The sequence below is a fragment of the Electrophorus electricus genome, chromosome 8 (genome assembly GCF_041902795.1).
Source record: "Electrophorus electricus isolate QZ-2024a chromosome 8, ASM4190279v1, whole genome shotgun sequence".
Lineage (NCBI taxonomy): Eukaryota > Metazoa > Chordata > Actinopteri > Gymnotiformes > Gymnotidae > Electrophorus > Electrophorus electricus.
This window is the reverse complement of record NC_137504.1, coordinates 5,511,452-5,535,704: the sequence shown is the minus strand read 5'-3', so window position 1 is coordinate 5,535,704 and position 24,253 is coordinate 5,511,452. Positions and strand designations below refer to the sequence as shown.

At 43.4% G+C, this 24,253-nt stretch overlaps 1 protein-coding gene across 1 annotated transcript; it reads right to left on the bottom strand.

The window, feature by feature from the left end:
* Window positions 1-6,770: 6,770 nt before the first annotated feature.
* Window positions 6,771-23,512, bottom strand: pnpla7a (patatin-like phospholipase domain containing 7a). Its single transcript, XM_035527058.2, has 35 exons — window positions 23,383-23,512; window positions 22,876-22,947; window positions 22,594-22,681; window positions 21,610-21,689; window positions 21,175-21,263; window positions 20,633-20,773; window positions 20,282-20,441; window positions 19,811-19,891; window positions 19,586-19,714; window positions 19,363-19,443; window positions 18,408-18,546; window positions 18,212-18,295; window positions 17,879-17,964; window positions 17,604-17,756; window positions 17,054-17,131; window positions 16,666-16,871; window positions 16,268-16,399; window positions 15,913-16,036; window positions 14,837-14,950; window positions 14,635-14,701; window positions 14,238-14,387; window positions 13,666-13,729; window positions 12,991-13,159; window positions 12,280-12,462; window positions 11,899-12,017; window positions 11,073-11,229; window positions 10,858-10,974; window positions 10,696-10,765; window positions 10,460-10,576; window positions 9,775-9,923; window positions 9,520-9,672; window positions 9,193-9,309; window positions 8,939-9,023; window positions 8,512-8,627; window positions 6,771-8,384 (listed from the first exon to the last, which is right to left on the bottom strand). Exons 1-35 carry the CDS (start codon window positions 23,419-23,421, stop codon window positions 8,244-8,246), a joined length of 4,050 nt encoding a protein of 1,349 aa, XP_035382951.1. The 5' UTR covers window positions 23,422-23,512; the 3' UTR covers window positions 6,771-8,243.
* Window positions 23,513-24,253: the final 741 nt, after the last annotated feature.

The following is a 24,253-nucleotide window of genomic DNA, read 5'->3' as shown; positions in this document are numbered from 1 at the left end:
AAAGTAAACACACAGCATACTGATGTGCCCTAAATAAGCAACAGGAAAAGGGTCGGCCTGACGATAGGTCAGTACAACATTTATGACCTTTCTTTTGTACACCTAGAGAACATGCCTCAATCAAAGGTCCACTGGCAGACCAACCGCCTCTTCTATCAAAACAGAAAGCCAGAGATATGGTCAAGCCTTTGACATGTAAGCAAATCTTTTTTTGGTAAAATGTAGGATAACTGGAGCAATTATACCACTTTGTTTGGCATGATCTTGCTCACATGGTTAGGGCCAGATGCAGGCAGATTCCATGATGTCATCTATCCATAGCTAATAAGGTAGTTCACCTGTGCATGGATAATGCTCGCAACCCTCAGCATACACAAGACATGAAGCTCTCCTCCATGAAGATGGTCATCCCCACTCCCCCAAGCTATAAGTAATTTTACATTTACTAAATGCATACTAAAAACTAAATACTGAATTACTGCTAAAAGAAAACTTTGTAGCCAAGCATACAGCTTTACCAAGTGTTAGATCAAGAAGAGTATGAAGGACTGGGTTGATCTAAAATACAGCCACTGTAAAATTTTTAAAAAGCTAAACAAATGATGTCCTCATGATTCGTATCCATTCCTTTTCACATTTCACACCAAACATAATTAACATGTGATAAAATTTGATGACACCATTAATTTTAATTACTGCTTAATTAACCACCCTCCCCAAATACATATGAGGAGTCAGCTATGATATTTCCATAGAAACCATAGTATAATGGATAAGGGTGAACATTATGGAAAACAACCAGTTAAAATATGAAAGAATTAGAGGACTAATTCAGTCCATTCAGCATGAATACATGAATATTTCCCTTACTCCTAACATAAACTGTTCAAAAGACTCCACAGTTGTTGTAGCAAAGCTTCAGTGTGGTCACTGGTTAGACGACTAGTTAGGGAGTTACGAGAGAGCGAGTTTCAGCCTGAAGTTCCGTTGTCCGAACATCTCCCTCTTCATTCTGACCACAGAGACCGAGAGAAAGAACTGAATGACATGAGTGACTGGTAGAAACAGGACTAAAAGAAAAGGCAGAGAAAGAATTAGGTGGGAGGGAAAAAAAAACAGGCATTCGATGATCAAAAAAATCTATATGGCTATAATAGGAGATCCAAAACACAGGAAAAAACTAGAGAACGTGAGATCAAACAACTATAGGGAGATAAGGCAAACACAAAGCAAGGTGGTGGGAGAAATGAAATAAAGAGTCCGTGGGTGGCTGAGGGCGAGTGATGTGAGGAGATGACTAATGCAAGCAGAGGATGGCAAAGGGACAGGTCCTTCTGAATGGAGATGAGCCATATGAGATCAATTAGGGCTAATGTGATCGATGGCCAGCGAGGGAACGTGATGGGCCAGGTGACCGGAGACAGCTTTAGCATTTAGAGGCATTCATACTTGGATGATTGGCAGTCATTTATTAGGGTCTTAGTAGATATTAGACCTCTGGTAAAGAAAGGCGATCATCTGGTGAACATGTATAATCCTTCAAGCACTAATAACATACAGTGCTAATAACATACAGCTCGTCAGCATCTGGGTAAAAATAAACCTATTTTAGAAGTGCTAAGCTAAAATAGCATCTCTTAGTATGAGAGATCACATGGTGTGCAGCGTGTGTGCATATCTACGCAGAACCACGTGTGTAACGGAGCCGTTTTTAGCAGCTGAAAACACTGGGTGATGCACTCTGACAGGGGCGCGTTCCCACCTTCCTCCTACTCAAAAAGGCCAGCCTGCAAAAAAAGAGAGCCAGTTAGCCCATTTATACTGCAGCGACATGTCTGTCTGCTTCCGCTCTAGAGCCAGATCAAGCATGCAAGCGCGCGCGCGCGCACGCACGCACGCACGCACACACACACACACACACACACACACACACACACAGAGTGAGAGGAAGACAGTGATGGAGTGGGGTGGGGGAGCAGAGTGCAACTTTAAATCTCTGCATTATACAGACAAGGATCAATGCTGACCCAAGGGCCTGAGAATCTCAGAAAACAGAGGCATTTCTAACAAATATCTCCCAGATTTTTCATTCATCACAAAGAAAAAAGGGTTCAGTGGCTCTGTATGTCTTTGGTAAAACTCTCTTCACTAACCACTATGAGACTGCCTCCACGTTGTACTATAATACTATGTAATGTTATGCCTTACTGGTCATAAAATTGCATTACCTAATTATTTTTTCCCCTTTTCTTAATACAGTTTGACCCCATTACTCATAATAATGGCAAGGAAACTTCCAATAAGATTCTTTTATGGACAGGTTGGTCTAACTACCTGTAATCTCACTGATAAACAAGCTAGGAAAAACATTACCCAGAAATGCTAAAACAAGTCTGTGCTAGAGAGAGTTCAGAAAATATCCCGCTTCTGGAAGCATTCTGAGAGAGCTGTATAATGCTGAGTCACTGCCTCTGTGTAAGGTCAGAACTCACCCACTCTCTCACTCAGTCTCATGTTCAGGCTTTATTTCTTAATTTCCCTCCATCTTCCTATCTGCTCTTCTCTCAATTTTCTATTTTCTCCATCTCTCGTTTGCATCTCTTCTAGAGATGAGGAATCACAAAGATTAAAAAGACCAGACACAAGAAAATTAACAACCAAAAATAACTGCTCCTTTTTGTGCTGTCCTTGTGTCCTGAAGATATGATAAATCAAAAACAATGCACGTGTCAGAGGACCTTAATCTTCACCATCAGCCTTGTCTCATAGGGGAAGAGATGACTAATCTGTCAATCAATTAGAAGGGACTGCAGTGCTTTCTCTAGGTTTGCTCTGTCTGAATTTAAATTAAAAGTGTGTGTAAGGCCATGTCTCCCATAGAGGCCTGGCAGATATCAAGTATGAAGGACTCAGGAAAATGATTACGTGAAGGGATTATTGTCTGAAAAATGCCATTAGCACACACCAGAGATGTGGAAAACAAAGGACATGCGCTGTTGCCCTTTTTCAGGGTGGTCATTAAACCAGAAAAATGAATTCAATCTTTTTATCATCAGTGGATCTACATTCACAGTAGTATTTAAGGCTTAAGAGGTGAAAGTGATTTAGCTTGGTCCTTCCAGAACCTGGACCATAGCAGAGTGGAGCACGTCGTTTGGTTCACTACCTGCATCCTCATCTCACCACCGGTAAATAACGAAGTGGGGAAAAAAGAGGCTGACTTCCATTTCATAGAAAGTATGTAATTCCTGAAATTCAACCCATCTTAAAGCCTCAGAATTCAGCAATTAGTGCAACAGTCTAACAAGAGACTTTTAAACCGATATGTACCACATGGACAGAGAGAGAGAGAGAGAGAGAGAGAGAGAGAGAGAGATATGACTGATCAAACAAATGATTCAGAATGGAACCTATATACGCAATTTTAGAAAGGAATGAGTTGTCACTTTAAAATGAAAGCCAAGAGTAAATGCTATCATTGGCAAGCATGCTGCCACAGTGCTGTCTGTTCACACTCAGGGTGAAAAGCTGTGAACACCCAGCAGGGCAAGCTGCGATATCAACAACAAACAGGCCACTAATCTGGAACATTCCGATTAACTGGATTTATATGGGAACCGAAGGGCAGAAACTGCAACCGAATGACTCCCACAGTGTTGAATGGCATTCCTCTAAGTCTCAGTGAATCAGCTGCTTTTCCAATGAAAACAGAAAGCACTGCAGTAGGTATCATAACCTATAATAATCTTGACAGCTGTTCTGGGGAATCAATATTTATTGGTAAATATGAAACCATCGAGACAAGTCTGCTTTGAATTGCATGTCAGTTTTTCAAATCATTGCAGCAAAGCAAGGGTTCATATTCCTTAATGTGAAAAAATGTTTCTATTGACTTCTTTGTTTGAAAACATTGCTTCCATAACAAGTAAACAAAACAGACTCTGAAGGGTTTATCTATTCACTGTTGTAGCAAGGAGGTTTATTTTTTTGAAACTCAGATGTTCCAAGAGGCTTGCGTCAAACCTCATTCCAGTCTTCATTCTGTTTCAGTTTTCTCCTGGAGGGTTCATAGCAAGGAATGTTCCCAAGAAAATGTCATATCTAATCTGCAAACCAAGACCCCAAGCGCACCTATAGGATCTGAATGAAGAGAATATGTAGCAAACAGAGATAATGAAGACAGGGCAGCCCAGTGACAAAGGAAGGCCAAAATTCACTGTGAACTGAAGCATTGTGTTATGACAGACAGCCTCACTTAGCACACAATTCAATCAGGCATGCAATCTTCTGTTGAGGATCATTTCCAGCACAGATGAGGTTATTGCAGATGGACAAAAAAAGGGGAAAACAAACTGCAATGAGCTGAACCAAGGAAAATGTATTTATACAATTCTGTTTATTCCCACTTTTAAAGGAGCAATTTAAAAGCATAAAATTAAAACAGGGTACTTGTTAAACTGCTTCATAGCATATTTCCCCATCTGTAATTTTCCTCCTTTGTTTTTAAGGAAGGAGAATTAACTCCATGCACCATTAGATTGAGCTGGTTACCCGTTTCCAGCTAACACTACAGACAGGAACACTACAGAAATAGAGGTTGTTCTGAATTTGCCTGAATTTGTTCAGCAACCAGAAACTGGTCATCAGAGCCTAATTGTATACCAAACAACAAACAAAACCCCAAATAACTAGTTAAGGTTATGGCAAGTAGCCATTCATGTTCAGAGGGTACAACAGAGGCCATTAAAGCAACACAGTTTCAATACCCATAAACTCTGCTCTACTACTACCTCAGAGTCATGCATCCACTGTCACGTCACCTTGGGGGTACGATATAGATACAAATCTATAGATGCTTATGGGGTCTCCAGTCCATAGTGTCCAGTCCATAGTGTCCTCTCTCCCCAGCAAAACAGTGACCCACTTACCTGCATTATGAGTACTGATTCTCCTTAATAACAAGAATGAAGCGGTTTGTGTGAGTGCACACACAAGTTGGGTTTCAACCACATTACAGCACTGAATAAAGAGAGGAGGTGAACAGTTTAGTAAGTCATAGGAATCAGTGTGTCTATTGGAATCAGCCTGATCTGGTCCTGTGATTCTCCCTACATTTCCAGTTACCTGCAGCCAGGGTGCATTACAGCTCACGATCCCCCCGCCCACCCCAATAAACAACAGCAGGGTGAGTCAGAAGATTGATCAGATGCACATTTACCTTAGTGCAAGATCTGACATCTATCTCACCTACACCATTGCACAAACACACACCCCTTCATTCCACTTCTTGCTGTCTAACCCAACTTACCCCTAATAGAGGCACTCATTCATTGTGATGCAAGTTTGGAGACAGAGAATAAGAAAAAAATAAGACCTTCCTCTTTGAAGAGATTAACAAATGTGTAAAATATGTCCTTCTGCCTTCTCTTCAGACACTGCACCCCTACTTCATTCTTGCTTCTCACTGCAACCTGCCACCGAGAAGAAAAACAAACCGGCTGCTCTACAGTGACACCTAGTGGTGAATAAGGATGATGACTGATTGCACTTCAGATGCATATGAAAGTTGCTGAGTTAGATACACTTATTTCACTGGACTCAATTCAGTGAGAGTGAGCTGCATTAAATACAGAGAGGCAGTAGAAAAGGATAACATGATAATCTAGTAGAGCCTTCTCGTATTTCTTACGGTAAGAAACACGTACATTTTCACAATAACACATTAACAGAGTGCTCATTAGGCCCCTGGTATTGCTTTCAAAAATTCCACACAGTATGCCAGCTCCTTTTAGTAGCCAATTTTCAGAGCCCATTTGTTGGAACACATTGAAAAACAAGTCACAACTTAAAACTAATAAGCTTTAAACCACATTTAAACTTTGTTTCATACAAATCACTTACAGGAAAGCTGTGATTAGAAAACAACTCAGGAACAACAATTTGAAAGTGCTAAGGAGGAAACTAACCTCACATATCCTGGGCTGCAACAGAGAAGGTGACAACCTCAATTGCAACCTGAAGAGGTGCAGTGGACATCTCTAACACGGAGCAGACATAACACCAGACAACTACAAGTAAGGTGACCGTCAAGCAGTTTAGAGGGAGAGTATGTTCTCGTCATCTGTTCGTTTATGCTAGAATGAGTAGCGTACTGATCACCTCAAACAGCATGGCACAAAACAGATTTACAGAGTGTATAGACAAGTACATTGTGCTGTGTATGCTAAGCATATGCACTCAGCATTGAGACACAATGTGGTAAACTGCATTCAGTGCCTTTTATGGTATTTATTATCTTATGTCATAGTTTTCTTCAGTGGGACCCAAGTTCACATAAGATACCTCCTGAATGAATCCCTCACATATGACATTCCCCTTGGTAATACCAGACATGTACTCCATTAGAAAAGTGCCCTGCCTCCCATCAACTCAGGAACATAAATCATAAATATTGCAGCTCGCATAAGCATTTTTGTCTACTACGAGTAGCCAGGTAAACAGCAGACAGTGAGTGAAGCCCTTAGAAGTTCCATTAGGTGGGGCATCCACTGACTTTCAGCAAGGCTCGGGCATTTGGCTCCATAATTAGTGCTAAGCTCATGCCACATGCAAAAAGGGCAGGTCATGATCCTACATACTGTATAAAGTCAGCCAAGTCATGTTCCAAATGCCTTTTGCATCTTACAACATCCCAAAACCTATACTTGCTATATTAGGGTGAACAGGAAGTAAAATTCACCACCATATCATCTTACATTAAGCAACAAAAATACAAGTCAATCAGACTTTATTAACGATTCATGTACAGATTGCCAGGTTTATGGATTACCTCATTACTAAAACACAAATACATATTTTCTGCTTCAAAAGTAAATCAGGATCTATACTTTGTCAGAACTCTGTACAGAGGAGTAATGTAAATAACTCACTGCAGTGTTTACAGAGTGAACAAGGATTGGCACAGGTACTGTAACAGTACGAGTGTTGCAGAAATGTGTAGTTTCTTCATGCAGTCTTCAGTCAGTGCGATCAGTCACAGTGTAAACATGTTTAAAATTTAACAACCCAGAGAAGGCACATGAAGGATTGAATACATACCCATCTCAAATGTACTGTAAAATGCACAGTAAAGCATAGACCACCAATTACAATCAATCAATCTTAACTACAGAGCATATTATTACACTGTTAGTTTATTTGGGCTCATAGGTAGGAGTGATGGGGGAATCCCATTTGTATAATCCTATGGCTAATAGTATTATAAGCAGCATATTTAAAGGCACTGATTTAAACAAATAACAATACAGAACTTTTTAAAAATTATTGCATTGACAGGCTTGCTTTGTTTGAGTACTTGTACGTCTGTCTGTGCACACACGGATGAAGAGGTAAGTGTTAGAGACTTTGTCCATCATCCAGCAACATCCTGCCCAGCCCAGATCGAGTGATCCTTCATCTTAAAGTGGCTTTGAAGTGTTTTAGCTGACCCATCTATAAATTATCCTTCACTCTCTTAAAACACACATCTCACATGAGCAACTTGTGCTGGTTTCTCACAGATGTTTGATGTGGACTGGGCATTGGCTGGATGTGAGTATTCACTGTTGTATATTTATACAGAATTGGGTGGAAAAAATGCTAAATATTTTCATAATGGTTTGGCTTGAAAAGCAGCTTTCTGCATTTTTAAGACTGGATGCTGGTGCTCCAACATAAAGGGCCAGGTTTGGATTATTGTTAGTCCTGGACCCAACTGCAGTGCCAGTGGTGAATCTCATTCATTTTAGTCCCTTTTTAGGCTTAATCTGGCTCTGAGAACCTGACCCCAGAGATTTTCCATAACATACCATTACAAAGTCCTGAGTGACCAGTGAACAGAAGGGCAGATTGACCTCATCCCTACCTCTGTTCAACTGCTCTTTCATTAGTATTTTTGCACTGAATCTGGAGACATGATAGTTGCATAGAGCATGACCACAGTAACTGATTCTACATATACCACTGCTCAGAGATGATATGAAGCTGGGAGGTTACTGTTCCAAAATAGAACACCAGATCAACAGACCTGTTTTAACCACATGTCTTCACATCTTTACATTTTATGGGGGAATTAAAAAAAAAAACAGGTTATATTGCAATCTCAGAGCAGGGCATGCTGGGTAGGGGAGCAATCTGTGTTTGGAGCACTGCTGCGCTGTGGAATGCTAGCACTGGTCCAGTACCAGCAGTCCAGGGCCAGGGTCTCACTGACCACAAACCTTTCGGGCTCTTACACTGGAGGAGCTCTGAGTCTCTGGGGTGGGTGGAGCCGGCAGGGTGGACACGGGCTCCATGTCTGCTGGGCTAACAGGGAGACGCATGTGACGGAGCTCCACCTCCTCATCCTAGAAATGACAAGAGTCGCTGCCCATTATTGGTCGTTATTCTGGGGTAGCAACACAGTGATCAGATTTAGCTGATTTACTTGTACACTGACGCTGTGTCTGAGCTGGGGGAGGTGTTAGGACTCACCGTGTCAGCGGTGAACGCCTCCTCTGGGTGCTCACTGTGGTGGTTAGCGAGTTCAATGTCTGAGGGAGCACTCTCCACCAGTTCCTCTTCATAATCAGTGTGATAGTCTGACTCCTCTGAGAGAGAGAGAGAGAGAGAGAGAGAGAGAGAGAGAGAGAGAGAGAGAGAGAGAGAGAGAAACAAAAACAAACAAGAAAGCCATGCCATTAGGCTAATGATGACCTTGATTTGTACACAAGTCAGACTTTACAAAATTACTTCCTCCATTCAGAGCAGATACATTGTTATGAGCTTTTTTAATACTCTAGGGAAGACATGCCAAATTCCCTAAAACAGCTTGCCAAGAGATGCCCAGAGTGTTGGAATAAATATGTGGGCACTTGATCGTCCCTCTCCGTCCTTTTCCCGGTCTTTCTCTCTGACTCACCATCTACAAGTGCTTGTTTGGCAGGCTCGATACGCGAGACTATCTCTGCCAGGTCAGTGAACGAGGCATTGGGACAAGTCACCATCTACAACACAAAAACAGAGAGATCAACAAGTCAAGCTCTTGTTTAACACCTGAACCATCTTAATCCCTTCTTCTGTCTTCAGCTGTGTGTGGGAGTGCTTGTGTGCACCCATGCATGCATGTGTGTTTGTGTGTACACCCGCGCAAGTCTGTATTTGCCCGGTTCTCACACTGTTGCGGTGGGTGTTGTGGAACTCCTCCTGGTGCCGGTCCTTCAGCATCTTCTCCACCACTCCGCTCCTGCACCACACGTCAAAGACTGTCTTCCCGTGCTGGTAACCCACCTCCTACCAACACAGGAGAGCATGGTTAATTCACGGGGCAGGCTGACTAGCTCCCTGCACAGAGGAGCGTTACAACCCTGACACGACAGGTAAAGGAAGAAAGGAATCATGGGGAGATGTGACAGGGGTCAAAATGAGGGAAAAAGGAAGCAAGATTGTGGTTGCCTGAGAGAAGGGTCAGGAAATAAAGGGGTCATTCAGAAAGGCACTCACAGCAATCTCATCAAACTTGCCGAACTCCAGAGTACGATAGCGATTGATGGGAGGTCTGATGTATTCACAGTAATCACTGTTCTTAACGGATTCCAATTGCCTCACACAGCACACATATGCCAGCCGGGTCTGGATCTCAGCCATGTTCAACACCTAAGCACGCACGCACACACACACACATACACGTTTCCAATACAAGACGTGAGAAGTCACCTAATTTTTATTTTATACCTGGCCGAACGCAATTCCTCTTACTTTGACTTTCTCTGCCAGGGGGTTGAGGCGTTTCCATAGCAGCCACCAGCCAGACAGGGCATCACCGTAGTTGGTGAGATTGGTCTCATCTTGGCTGCCCACATCAATGGCAATCACAACTTTAGCTCCCATGGACCTCGCCACATCCGCTGCAAGACACAGAAAATCAATGAGTTACATAACACCAAGCACAGACCACAGTAGAAAGCAATCTCTGAGGAGTCCAAATCAAGAGCCCAAAATCTCAAACTCTGAAATACATGACTGACATAAACAGGCAGAAATAAGTATGCATCGTGATAATCAAACTGCTGCCACTTCTTGCATCTTGTTATGCCATTCCCACCCATGTCATATAGAATTAATAGAACAAGATTTAACATTAGACAAAAAAAAACAAAAAACAGTTCTGACGACAGAGGGCTGCGGCTGTCCATAATGAGCACATTTACGTTTACTGCATTTAGCTGACGCATTTAACCAAAGCGACTTACAATTATGACTGAACACAACTTGAGGAACTGAGGGTTGAGCTCAGAGGCCTCATTGTGGCAACTTGGTGGTGGGGGGCTTGAACTGACAACCTTCTGATTACTAGACAAGTACCTTAACCACTGAGCTACCACTAACACTAAATATTATAATACATTTGTAAAGCTGGAGAGCTGTGAGCTGAAGAGCAGACCAGGTAGGTTGTTAATGTAGCCTCCATCCATAAGTAGGTGTCCATCTTTGGGGTCACACAGAGGGGGGAGGTAACCAGACAGGGACATGCTGGCCCGCACATATCTCCACAGAGAGCCTGAAAGAGGCAGGGAGGGAGAGAGACATAGAAGGAGAGCAATCAATTCAGGTTTGGTGGTTAGAGTAAACACAGGGCCTGTGCAAAAAAGTGCAGGTAAGTGAAGAAAGCAAACTCACCATCAGTGTGTACTCTCATGGCAGAAGCAGTGATGTCAGTGGTGATATTGAAATAAGGAATCCAGAGATCCTGCAGAAATCAAACACGACAAAGTTGTTAAACGCTTCAACTCTGTGCATGATGATATCTGCTGGCCTTTGAGCAGTAAGCTTGTCTCCCACCTCGATTTGCTTATCCTTGAAGACAGCATTGATGCTCGAGTTGAACGCTGCTCCAGAAAACATGGATGTGACAGGGTAGGTCAGATCCAGAATCTTCTTGAACACCGATGTCATCTCCTTCATATTAAAGTCAACAGCCAAGGTCAGTCCAAGAGAAATATCCGAGGTGCTTACATGCCCAAGCTGCAAGTCTGAAGGCGTATGCATGTACTGACCATGGCCCACTCTCTGGCTCGGATCCTCATCCGGCTGTAGCTTCGCTCCTCTGCGTACAGTGCTCCCATCATCGAGCCGATGGAGGTGCCTCCCACCAGGTCCACGGGGATCCCAGACTCAGTGAGCGCTCGCAGGATGCCCACCTGAGAGCAGCCCCTGACAAAGACAAGATGGTAAGCCCACCAGCAAGACTAGCAAGATTTGTTTGTATGCATTATTTGACACAACTTTGCTAATCTTCGTCTCCACAGCAGACAACGTTCAACAAAGAATTCAGCACGGGTGTTAACATGTACAGCATGTTCAGCTGAATAAACTGAACAAATTAGTAGAAATAACAGTGACCCCTTCTTGGAGGTTACGAATGAGTGTATCGATCCAGCTTTGGAATGCACTTAGCAAAGCACTGTAGCATGAGAAGAATAGCATTTGTACAAACAGGCAGCCTCACAAGAGACATGAAGAGAATAGCACACCAACCTTTAAAACACCTCCTGCACCATACAGAGAGACAGGATAGACAAAGGGACTGTCAGAACAGTGAAGAGGAAAAAAAAGAGAGGCGATAGACAGACAGACATGGTGAGAGAGATACTGAGTGGCTGAAGGGCAAAGCCAAACTGAGGTGAAGAAGGGTTTTGAAAACACATGGCTCAAACACAAAGGAGCAGAGAGGAACAAGGACATCTGTGTTCTTTTTTAACTGCGTCATGCCTCATAACTAATACAAAAGGCTAATGCCAAGCCCATAATCAGCATCAATAATACAACATGCGGACTCAGATACATTTGCTTCATGATGATACTTGGGCTGCAGAGCTGTACCTGGCCCCTCCACCCCCCAGCACCAGAGCGATGGCGTTGCCCGTCAGGACTCGAGCCAGCCGGGAGAAGTCTGAGTGGCGGTCTGCCGTCTTCTGAAACACCCGCTGGTACATTTCTATCTGAGGGGGAGGAACACAAAGCACACTGACTGATGTGTCATAGTCTGCCGTGTGCTGCTAAGAACTGTGCATGGAAGCGGATTCTGGCTGGGGTCGAAGGATGCTGCAGGAACTCTCTCACGAGCCACACTCCAATGTGCACAGCACTGAAGAGAGTTGAAACAACTGACGCGTGGCGCAGAAATGCCTCAGCACCCAAGCACTCCTCAACCAGCAACCTGACTGCAAGTAAAAGCAGGTGCAAGGTAGTTGTGTGCCTCACCAGTTTGGGCAGGCTCCTCCTGCTGAAAATGCGGCGGGGGCAGGACAGGTGCAGGTGCCTGGAGATCCAGCTGCGCATATTGAGCCACTCGGCCGTCCCTGTGGGCACGGCTCCATCCTCACGATGCAGCAGTACCAGCTGCTTCTGAGCCCTCACCGCACTGCCCTCCAGCATGCGCTCCAGCTGGACAGACAGAGGCAGGCCAGTGGCAGGGGTTACGCTCGCAGGCCTTCCAGCAAGGCTCAGGCACACTGCCTTTAGGGCCCACAGCCTCTGCACTGGTCATTCAACAAAGATTATAAATAAATAAATAAATAAATAAATCCTGAGACTGAGCCCGGGAATCAGCCCCACCACAGCCAGCAGCCTTTATGTAACAGGCCTGTTCTCAGAAAACCAGCCAGTTACACATGCCAAAGCAACAAACTCCAAAAAAGGTATTAGTGCTTCACTTTTAGAAGGTTGGTATATCATAACTTAGGTAAATCTGTAAAATGCTGGTGCAGACCCTACAAATACTTTTTTTACATTACAAAAACAGTTACATGCAAGTAGTGTCTATGACATGAGAAACAGCTCTGACATTCTGAAGTTCCTAGAAACCTTTTAATACCAAAATCCAAATCACAACTATAAAATCACAGACTGGACCAGATACGGTGTTGCCTTCCATTCTGTTTCTGAGACAGCAAAATGGTGATGCATGCGCACCTCTCCCACGGCTGGGTCCTGCTCCCCGAGTCCCACGATGATGATGCAGTCCGCCTGGCGGATGCAGCGCTGTGTCCATGGTGTGAGAGAGGTGTCCGTCTGATACAGGACGATACGGTGGATGTCCTCCTGCTGACCGAGCCAGCTGGACAACCGGTACTCATGCACACTGCAGGAGGAAGGACTGGGTTAGTATCACACCACCGCCTCTAAACATTCCTACTGCAGATCAGCAGCTGGTGCAACAGACAGGCAGTAGCATATGTGCTATGACAGAACTGCAACTCAGTTGATAGGGAGACACCTGATTAATGGACAGAAAACGGAAATTTGATATGACTGAACAAAACGCTTTAGTGAAGGAATTACAGAGATATTCTAAACCCACTGTTTTGGGGAGGGCGAGCGAGAATGATCAAGACACATTCAGAGTTTGAGGATGACATCTCAGAGGAGCCCCTTTCTTATTTAGTGAAGTGTATTATGCATTTACATATCACTCCATACAACTTTTTTTAAAAAAAACCTCATTAAACATCTATTTAAAATGCGTCAATGCACAAGTTTGAGAATGCTATTCTGAGTTCTTATTCTCTCTCTCTCATCAACACTGCATAAACAGGAAATGTGTATGTGTGAACACAAAAACTAAGCTGCATCATGATGCCAGCACACCTGTCCAGTGCTGCAGATCCCAAACGCTGTTTGATGATGTCACTGGTCAGGAGGAGAGTAGGACCTGGAATGAAAAAAAAAAAAAAAAAAAAATCAGATAAGTAAGGCAAAAGCAACCACCTGCAACACGATTCTCTTGAACACTGCACTCCGAACTACAGATGCATCCACTTCCACATAAATTATAGAAAGCACACACAGTGGATTTTCAGGTTTCACACAAACAAAATGCAGCAATCAATGATCAACACGAACCGGCTCAACCGGAAATGGACCACTGACTCCACACAGCTGAATCCTTGACTACGTTCAGCGGTTTCTATGAACTTTTGGAGAGTGGAATTACCTTGTGGTGTGATCGGAAAAATATAACACTATAAACATTATATAAGAGAAATGTTATTTTAATTTAAAATTAAATGAAAACAACAAGGACGTCGCAGCACATTCTGCTTGCAACAGTTTTAACCTGCTAGATTAACTGTTTTTACAATGTCCTAGCTAGATACCCATTACACAGAATGCCAATAAGCCAGAGGGAACGTTGCCCTAGTGAAGAGGTGTGCAGTTACCAATGGCAATGAGGGCATGCTGAAGCTCCAAGGTGAAGGCAGTCAGCGGGACCTCATCAGACACAGGCAGCACAGCTATGGTGGACAGGTTCGAGGCAGGATTCCCAGCATCCCACTTACTGCCTGGCCTGTGCAGAGCCAGACTGCGTGCTGTAAAAGCACACGAGCCTTCTGGTTTTAGAAACAATCTTCGAGCTAGAGAGCATTAAATACATTTACCTTCTCATTAAGGCAATCTCCAGACACTCTTCGACTAAATTATACTGGCAGACAAAAACAATTGGTGAACTATGTTTAGACTGTTTCCAAGAAACTGGTCCCTAGAGTTGTTAGGCAACAGAGAGCTACAATATATAGCCCAACACAGAAAGCATGCAGGCACATATACACCTCATACCTGTCAGAGGCCCATTAACCTGTTGAAGTATCTTCTGTCCCAGCAGATGAATAAGGCGTGTGACTACCTGCAAACAGCACAGAGAGATGGAGAAAGAAAGAAATAAAACAGAAAGGGGAGGGTGGGGATGAAAAAACGAGATGCATAGATGTGTAAAATGAGATCAAATCCCAAAGGATGAGGTGTGTGGTGGATAAGGTACCTGAGGGAACTTCCTCTTAATAGAGCGGAGCGCACCCTCAGGGAACTTGGCAAGCTCAGAGTCTCTTACAGCATGGACCGTAGTGGCCCTGTTCTGATGGGTGAGAGCCTCCACCTAGAACGAACCCCACACAACACAAATGCAAGCCTGGTAAAGCACTCTAAACTATCTTTTAACTGTGGAGAAAACAAAAATACCACTGCACCAAAGGAAATGCTAGACATGTTTAGCAAAGGCTTTCATCGTTTTAGGGCCAGTTCTGCAGACTATTGCAGTGCCAATAGTGTCTCACTGATAGCATTTTTTGGCCAGGTTTAGGCTTAATCTAGGGCTAGAAAAACATGCCTTTAAAGTGGCAGTCATGAGGTTTTAGAACTGTGAATTCACAAACCATTTGTGATGACAGCTCAAAGTGCAAAGTTTCTAAAATAAGATGTTAATTAAGTGAAAAACTGAAACTTTGTTATTCTGTGCACTTTATTTCTATTTACATAAGTTATTCCATGTAAATTTCATATTTTTGTTTTCCCTAGCAAAGTGTGACACACAAAACTAGATCTGTGACAGATTCTGCAAAAGTGAAAAACATCATTAAACTTTGGCCATTTAAAAAAAAGACATGGCAATGATGTTGAGAGCAACTAAATTTGGATCAACAAATTTGACTCTGTTCCCTTAGATCTCAGACAAAGCCTCTACACCAATCTTCATGGTATGTAACCATGGTATCAGCATGGACAGGTATTCTTAGCAGCAATGGCATCACCGCGGAGATGCACAAGATGCTAGCCAATCAGAACACGAATGACATGAATAGCAGTCCATGGGGAATCACCCGGGAGAGGAACTACTCAACACCTCCACTCTGCTACTTCTCTTAAGGCCACAGACATAAATGCGCATTACAAACATCACAACCACTATTGCTAGCGAACTAATAAATGGTCTGTGTTAAAATATTAACCTACAACTCTCCAAAATCCCGCTGGGGAAGGAGGTGCTTAACCCCAAAAAGAAAGCAAACAGGGATGAGTGCATGAGAACAGCCAGTGCTGTGAGGCATGTAGGACGCTCACCACTCCGATGAGATCTCCTCGGCCATACTCTCCTGTCAGCTCCTTCTTGCCGTCCTCCTTTAGGATGACTGAGCGCAAGCGTCCGCTCAGCACAATGAACGTGCTGTCCGACTTATCGCCCTGCCTGGGGGAACACAGGACTATTATTACAGACCACCAGAACAACAGTTAGAGCAACAACGAAAGAGGAGCGAGTTACACAATTTACAAATGAATATGAGCGTGCCTGCCAGTTCTGCCAAACCAGTGAGACAAATAAAATGAGAATGCTCGCTAAGCTCGATTTGATTGGATGAATTGCTAATTAGAGAGAGAGAGAGAGAGAGAGAGAGAGAGAGAGAGGTGCGTGTGGTACCTATAGACGGCGCGACCGGCTTCCACAGCCATCCAGTCAAGCGCAAAGTCAATCTGCCTGACGAACGGAGACATTCTGCGCACTACAGAGTGAGCAATGTTCAGCACGACTGTGGGCTCTGCACGCATTATCCTGACACCCGTGCGTGCGCGCACACACACACACACACACACACACACACACACACACACACACACACACACACACACACACACACACACACACACACACACACACGACCTGTCACACTAATTCTGTGTCAATGAGTGTACAAGTATTTTGCATCTCAAAACATAACATTTAGCTATGAACAATTATTTTTATCCTCTCCAGAAATGCTTGCAATTACTTTAGCAGCCTGGTGATGTGTAAGAGATTTTTTTTGTGTGTTGTCATACTCGTAGAAGTGCATTTTGGAAATGGAGAGGAAGGTGCAATCGCGATGGGCTCGCACGCTGAAGATAAGAGGCTCTCCCGTGAGCACAGCTAGCTGGCCCACCAGCTCCCCTGGGTGAGTCAAAAACAAACACGTCTCCTCCTCACGATCGATCATCCGCTGGTACACATGCAGCGCGCCTGAAATCACAAACTGCACACTAACGTCCTGCAGGCCATGCACACAGACACACACACAGACACAAAACATTTGAGGGAGATCTCTTGAAACTTAAACAAAAACAACTCATGTCTAGTTATGCTCTACAAAATGCAATTTAACTGAACTGGACACAAAATAACATCAGTCTTGGAGATCCAATTGTATAAATCATGCAGAACTAACTGTACCTGGTCTCCTTGACGAGCCACCACAGAGCCAGCCTTCACCTGGTGCAGAGTCACTCTGCCCTCCAGCAGACTGGGGTCCTGAACACAACACACAAACACAAAGAGCCACACAAGCTTGGTTGAATAAACAGATGTGCAAAATTAACACTTCATTTAACTTTACAATGTCATCATTTCACTGTGCACAGGAAAAAAAATAAAAAAAATCAATCAATCATTCTCGATACAAGTGACTTCTAGTTTTATTCTTGCATAATGTAATAACAAAACTGCTGTCCATATTTATTTTTTCCTGAATTCATAATTAATTACTTTAAAACTTGGTGCCAGCTAAACACATATTTAAAACATTTTACACCAGTTCAATTCACATTTTACTTCATTAAAGTATCAAATTGACTGTATTAGTATTCATATAGTTGACTAAACAAACTACCCCTCCCACATCCTATGTTTTTCCCTCTAGAGAAACAAGACTGCAATGATATGGAGCTGGTGTTCTGGTTAGGCCCTCATGACGCCTCATGACCTCTCCTCCCCAAACACTCACTTGCAGTTGGATAATACCCAACAGGTCTTTCTTGGCTGCCTGGAAGATGGCACCCACTTTATTGGGATGGACATCAGAGTGCCCCCCACTGTCTGTGTAGTGAATTACTGCCGATGGGGTTTGTTGCATGGTAACAGTCTTCTTCAGAATAGACTGAAAGGTGAAAATTGAAGTAAAGCACTGAACATGCTAGAATAGGCATGCTGTCTGTGTGTGTGTGTGTGTGTGTGTGTGTGTGTGTGTGTGTGTGTGTATGAGGACAACAGAGGTAGTACTTTGTGCAGAACGGGGCTGGATGGAGGCTCGTCCATGGTCACTCGGGCTCGCTCATACGCCATGCTCATGTCATTCCCAGCCATTCCTGCTTAGCCAAGCATCCAGCGCCAGGGTCCCACAAACACATTAAGCACAATGGTGATTTAGGTTAGGACCACTCTCAGTCTGTCAATGACATCCTGTAATAAACACACACTCTCCATTTTCATTTTATGAAATTCTCTCTACCCATTTGTACAGCCTACTGAACGCTAAACTGAATTACTTATAAGATCAGATGGGGAGGCCAGGCTGCGTGTGCGCCCGTGAGCCGTGGAACTCAGAGACGTCACCTGTGAAGTCTATTGGCACTGAGACTGAGCGAGGCTTTCTGAAAGCTGTGGACTGATTCTCTGCAGAACTGGCTTTCCCTCCATCTGCGCAAAAAGGAACCAATAGATCAGCAAAACATTCAGATCCCTGCTGAACGTTGCTAGTCTGTGTGCACGTGTGCGTTTGTGTGTGTATAGTGTGCACACACGTGCATACCTGAGTCAGTGGATTCTGCAAGCCCCTGGCTGTGATCTTCGTCCAGTGAGGTAGGAAAGTGGGGTCTGCGAGGGCCTCGGATCGGGCTTCCCTCTGTGATCACACTGTTGACTGCAGTCAGAGGCACTGCCTGGCTCTCCTACCAGCACAGCAAGTGCTGGTCAAGAAGCTGTTATTTCCACCATTCAGACTTCATTTGCTTTGCAATTTGTTATTGTACAGGCACGCTGGAGTTTAAACAGACTTTTAATCACCATGCACCACAACACCTCTTCACTGTAAGGGACAAGCATGTAATCAAACTCAAAGAGCGCAGCATACCAGGGAGAAGAATTATTGTTGATACTGTATTTGTCAGTATAACCTAGTGAAGGTCTGTGCCATAATCTGTAGACTGAGCTAGAGCATTCGCAGGTGAACAGACAGCACAAGCAGCCCCAGAGCTCAACAGACAGCTGAGAAACCCCCACTACCACAAGCTCTTAGTGGGCTCCTGGAATGAGGTGGGGAGTGATGGCCTCTGATACGAGTCACACCTCCACCGGTGAGAGGAGAGGCTGAGAGTGCTAGGCTATCTCTGTTCAGAGGGCAGTAAAGCCAATGTCCTTTAAATGAAGGCTGAGGCTCCATGATCAGCTTCGCTTACTCTCACTGTTCTTTATGGCCTTTAGAGGCAGGAGTGATCATGATGCTGGTGTTAATGTAGCGTGAAATCATTTTAAGGGAGCGTATATGATTTGGAGGGTGTGTGTCTGTGATTCATTCCCAGTGAGACTGTATAGCACATATACATGAGTGTGTGTGTGTGTGTGTGTGTGTGTGTGTGTGTGTGTGTGTGTGTGTGTGAGTGAGTGAGTGTGTGCTCGCGCGCGAGAGAGAGAGAGAGAGAGAGAGAGAGAGAGAGAGAGAGAGAGAGAGAGAGAGAGAGAGGTGGGGGAAGAGTATGTTCTCTTACAGGATTGAAGAGTTCAGTGGTCAGTCCCAGGTAATTGTGTAAAGCAAGGAATGTCACCCTCTGCAAACGCACCATGATTATCTAAAAACCACAGCAACACACAAACAACTTTAGGCCTAATTAATTCTTAAACGTGTTCAGACAGGTTTTTCAATAACACCAGCATCCCATTCAAGTTCATAGCCGCTGTGGCTATGCGCCTTGGTGTGCATAAGGCCTGTACCTGTATTACCCTGACTAGCGTTTCAGGGTATTTGTCGAACACTGACTGGAACGCTGAAGCAGGCAGGCGCAGGATAGTGGAGCGGGCTGCTGCACGAGCTGACACGGTCTTATACGGGGCAGGATAACCCTGGGGACACAAGAAAAAAAAAAAAAGAGGACTGATGGGTTAAGCATTAGGTTCTGTGAACTGGTGCTAGAGAGACAGAGAGACGGGGGGGCTCACTGTGATGATGTCTAGAATACTGAGCAGACTGTGAACACTGTCTCCAGGCAGCACATCCTTCACCACAGGCACTGTGCCGTCCTGCATAAGGGACAAGCATGTAACCAAACTCAAAGAATGCACCATGCTGGGGGTAGAATCATAGGGGTAGTTCATATTGTATTGTCAACAGAGGGCAAGGACAATAACTCGTGGTAAGTTATCCTTTGTACACCCACACCCACACACAATGACCAACTCTGTTTTCTCTTCCCATTGGATATGGCTATGCAATTGTGTGTGTATTTGATTTTTGTGGTACATCCCACAAGGCTCTGGGGATTAAATCAGACTTGTTCTGTTTGGATTGGGTGGGGCACAAAGAGTCACAGCTTGACAAATGAGGCATTGTGAAACAGAATGACATCCAAATAGGTCATGTCACCAGGACTTCTAGGAATCTGTGAGCTGTTGCCTGCAGTTGGCACTCACATTCTCCTGAATGCAGAGCTCCAGCCTCCCATCCTGCACCACGTAAATGCTGTCATCATTGTCTCCCGGCCTGAAGAGCCCTTCGCCCTCCTGCAGCTCAATCAACACCATGTGTCGACAAAGCTCCAAGAACAGGGGCTTCTCAAAGTGACCGAGCACCCTGACACAAACACACAAAACCTCACGCTTTCAGTACTCAATGACCAACTGTTGCAGCAGTCAAATCAACTACACAAATCTCGAGCTGCTGTTCTTTTTTCCAGTAGGAATTTATTCTCTACAACTGTCCATGTTCTCCCAGGACTTGAGTGTCCATTAACAAAACCTACGTGTTCGATGAGAAGTACCAACCTGACATTCTTAAGCATGTAAAGCACCTCGGAGGGCAAATTGGAGTTCTGCACATCAAACTCAGTGAGATCTGCCTCCAGGAGAGAGGGAGGTGGCTCTTTCGGCTGCAGTGCTGGGGGCTCTTTCCTTATCCGCAAGATCCTGCACAGTGAAACCACAGCACTGCTAAGTCACACACCTCTAATCAGCCTTCCAACCCTGAACTATGCACCATTCTAAAAGGTTTCTTTTAAGCAGCAACCCATCAGAGTTTCTAACTATGCTGCCCGTTGCACACTTTGTGGGAGCTAGGTGATATGAAACAAAGATAAATGTTTTAAAAAGGAGCAAAAACTGTGACAAAAAGTGTCACCCATGAAGGTGAAATTGGTGCGCCGTTTGTTGTGCTAGAGAGCTGGCGCTATGGTCTGGAGGTCAGAGCACACGTTTACTGCCTGCAGGACCTATGCTTCAGACCATGTGCAGTGCCCTCGGCCTCTGCTACAAAAACCAGTTTGGGACATCATTACTTTAAATGAGAACTAGGATTGGTACCTCCATACCTTCGAGCTATACTTAGAACTTTAGGCCTCTTCCGAGGGCGCTGTTTAGAAATGGAAGTAGAAGATGGGGTGGAGGAAAGGGTCTGGACCTGACAGGCAAAGAAGAACAGGGCAAGGAAGGTTCATCGGTGAAGTAAGCAGTGAACCACATGACCTACACCATCTGTGACGGTGCATAATAAATGCTGCCCTCTAGTGGGCTGAGAAAGCTTTCACACCCACCAAAAGCCAAAAATTAGGCAAAAATTTGAAAGCTGATTTTTAATGACTTCAGAATGATATTCCTTTAGCATTTCAAACAGAGAACATGGAAGAGTATAGTTTGGATGGAAGGTGTGAAAATGAAAGACCTACAAGTTTGAGACCATTAACTTAAAAAATAGGCCTGTGAATCACAGTATGGTTCATGTATGAGAGCCCTCAGTGGTGACTGACCTTCCTCATAATCTTCCTGCCATAGAAAAGCACCTTGTCCCGCTTCCTGAAGCGATATCTAGGGGTACCTGCCTGCTGACCTGCAAAATAAACAACACATCCCATCATATAATAAAAGATAAGAATAAAAAAATATGTACTTTGTTGCTGTATTTAAGTATATTTTTCAAGTATATGTACTTGAGTATTTCTGTCACTCCATACTTTTTACTTATATGCACTATATTTCACATCTAAAAAAATGAAAGTACCTTCTACTCACTACATTTGAAAGCCAGATTCATTAATCTTGTCATGGCCTCCTCTACTTGGGCGCCGTGGTTCCCCAAGCACTAAGCACCACATGCTTTTGTTTTCATCCTTTTTCGGTTTAATACTCACTTGTCTGGTGATTTGTTTGTGTATTTGTGTTATGCACTCTCATTTTCATTAAGTTTTGGTTATTCAACTATGGACCTCTTTAACAATATCGGTATCCTTAATAAACATTGCTTGGCTCAGTACTTGTGTCTCACCCCAGTACTTGTGCACCACCTTTCTCCTTGGCACATTATTTACTATGACAATAATATAAATTCAGTCAACTTTTATTCAGCCATGTTAAACCAAAAAGGCATATAATCATATGAAATACAGATCTTTTTTTAGATGTGTGTACATAACCTGTGATTGGCTATCTAGTTTTTGCTCTACAATAAATCATTGAAATTGTGTTATTTGTATGATTTTGCAGATGATGTATGCGAGTCTACTATAAACCATCATTTATATGCAGTGCCATGTGTTGGGTACATCTAACGCAAAAGAACACTAAAAAAATAGAAACACTTTTACTATTTGACTTTAAGTACATATAAGAGCATATACTTCAATACTTTCACTTGAATAAAAAATTAAGGGAATAATATTACAACAGCTGGATGTGAACAGTTAAACTTTAACATGATGACATGGTAACATTTGGAAAATGGAGCTGGAGGTTACCTGCTAGCTTATATCTGCGATACAGGAAGAGCACAGAGATGCCTATTAGACAGACTGCTACCACAGCCCCAATCAACATGCCGGTCAACTGCAACACAGAACCGAAAACAGGCTAGGTAGGATGTTATCTAATTGAAGAACCAGCTAAGAGAACTGTTTGTACAAATACCAGTGGGTTTAAATTCTGTTCTCTGATCTTGAGCTTTTTCTATAGTGAAATGATGAAAAATGACCTATTAAATTGTTTAAAAAAAAAAAAAAAAAAAAAGCAGAGCTCAGTACCATGGTGGTCTGCATCCTTTCCTCCATAAACACCTGAAAGCGTTCACGAAGGTGCATTCCAGTTTTCATTACCTGGACACACAGACACACAGACACACACACACACAACATTCATGTTTCAAGGTCCCTAAGGCCTCTTTGAAGGTAAACAAAAACAGCAAATGTTTGTGGGGAAACGACCAAAAAATATCCTCAAAGATGTCCTGTCGCTCAGTTTCCTTCCTCACATGAAAAGCGAAATACTTTCTCTAGAAAGTTAAGATGCTGCTACATTTGTTAAAGGGGATAATATAAAAAGCAACAGGATATGCTCCATCCTGGATCAGCCGAACTAAAATTTGCTATGAACCTAATTTTCATAGCAAGGCAACAACCTAAAGAAAGAAATAAAATACGTGTGTCTGAGTGTAGATGTCATTTTACATGCCATGCGTAGACAAATACATTAGGTGTGCAAGCTTAAAAACGGATAATTACGCCAGTTGAATAGTTAAAAGTATTACTCACTGGATATGTGCACGGTACATCTTCTTCTTCTTCATGCATTTCTACACGGAAAGGGAGGATTTTCAAGAGGGATAATACATTGTTTCGTAGCAAGCAGTTGTAGCTTCCAGGCCTTGCAACGTCAGCTTCACACCTCCAGGTCCAACCAAGTAGTCTAATTAGATCGTACGTGACTAGCTGACTAGAGTTAAAATAACAATATATTTAATAACAATTAGCAAATGTCAGATAGCGTTACATCATTTGTGGATTAGAGGATAGCTAGCTATCCAACCTATGTTTCCACATTATTGATACCATGATTTGGTTTACCTAACTAGCTAGACAACCTTCCGTAAACATCTGCGTAACTTTTTCCTGACCAGGACTATCTAGGCTACGCTAGCTAAGCTATGCTAGTTGTCAAACCAGGCATGAGCAAACGGTCAGTTATGTCAATGAAAGTACACATGAATCTGAAATATGCTAACTAGCTACATATTACATGCAATCAACATACTCAGTTTAAGCAAAACCGCTGAACATCCTCTCAAAACTTCACTTCATTGTAAACTTCCACAAGCACGTCTGTCTCTTTCCTTCCCACAAAACCAAGATTCTGTTGTTTTCCTCGGGAGGAGCAGTTGAAGGTTCTAGCATTTTGCTCCACCATTGGTTGTTTTATCCTTTAAGAGCCAATCAGAAGCGGCGTTGTTTACCTGTTCTCTGTTGCTGACTGACGTCTTTGATGTCACCACCCTACTGGGGTACTAGGTAAATGTTCACAATATTTAGAGAAGAATTATAAATTATTAAAACAATTCTCTGACAGTCTGAAAAAATGCGGGGACTAAAGTTAAAATAATAGGCTATAACTAACAAATACACAATT

Excerpts from the sequence above, each read along its gene's own strand:
- pnpla7a (XM_035527058.2), bottom strand. The coding sequence starts at position 23,421 with ATGCATGAAGAAGAAGAAGATGTACCGTGCACATATCCA. Across the intron at positions 21,264-21,609 it reads GCAGGAAGATTATGAGGAAG|GTCCAGACCCTTTCCTCCAC; the intron begins GTCAGTCACCAC and ends TTTGCCTGTCAG. Across the intron at positions 9,924-10,459 it reads CTACATTAACAACCTACCTG|CGGATGTGGCGAGGTCCATG; the intron begins GTCTGCTCTTCA and ends TGTGTCTTGCAG.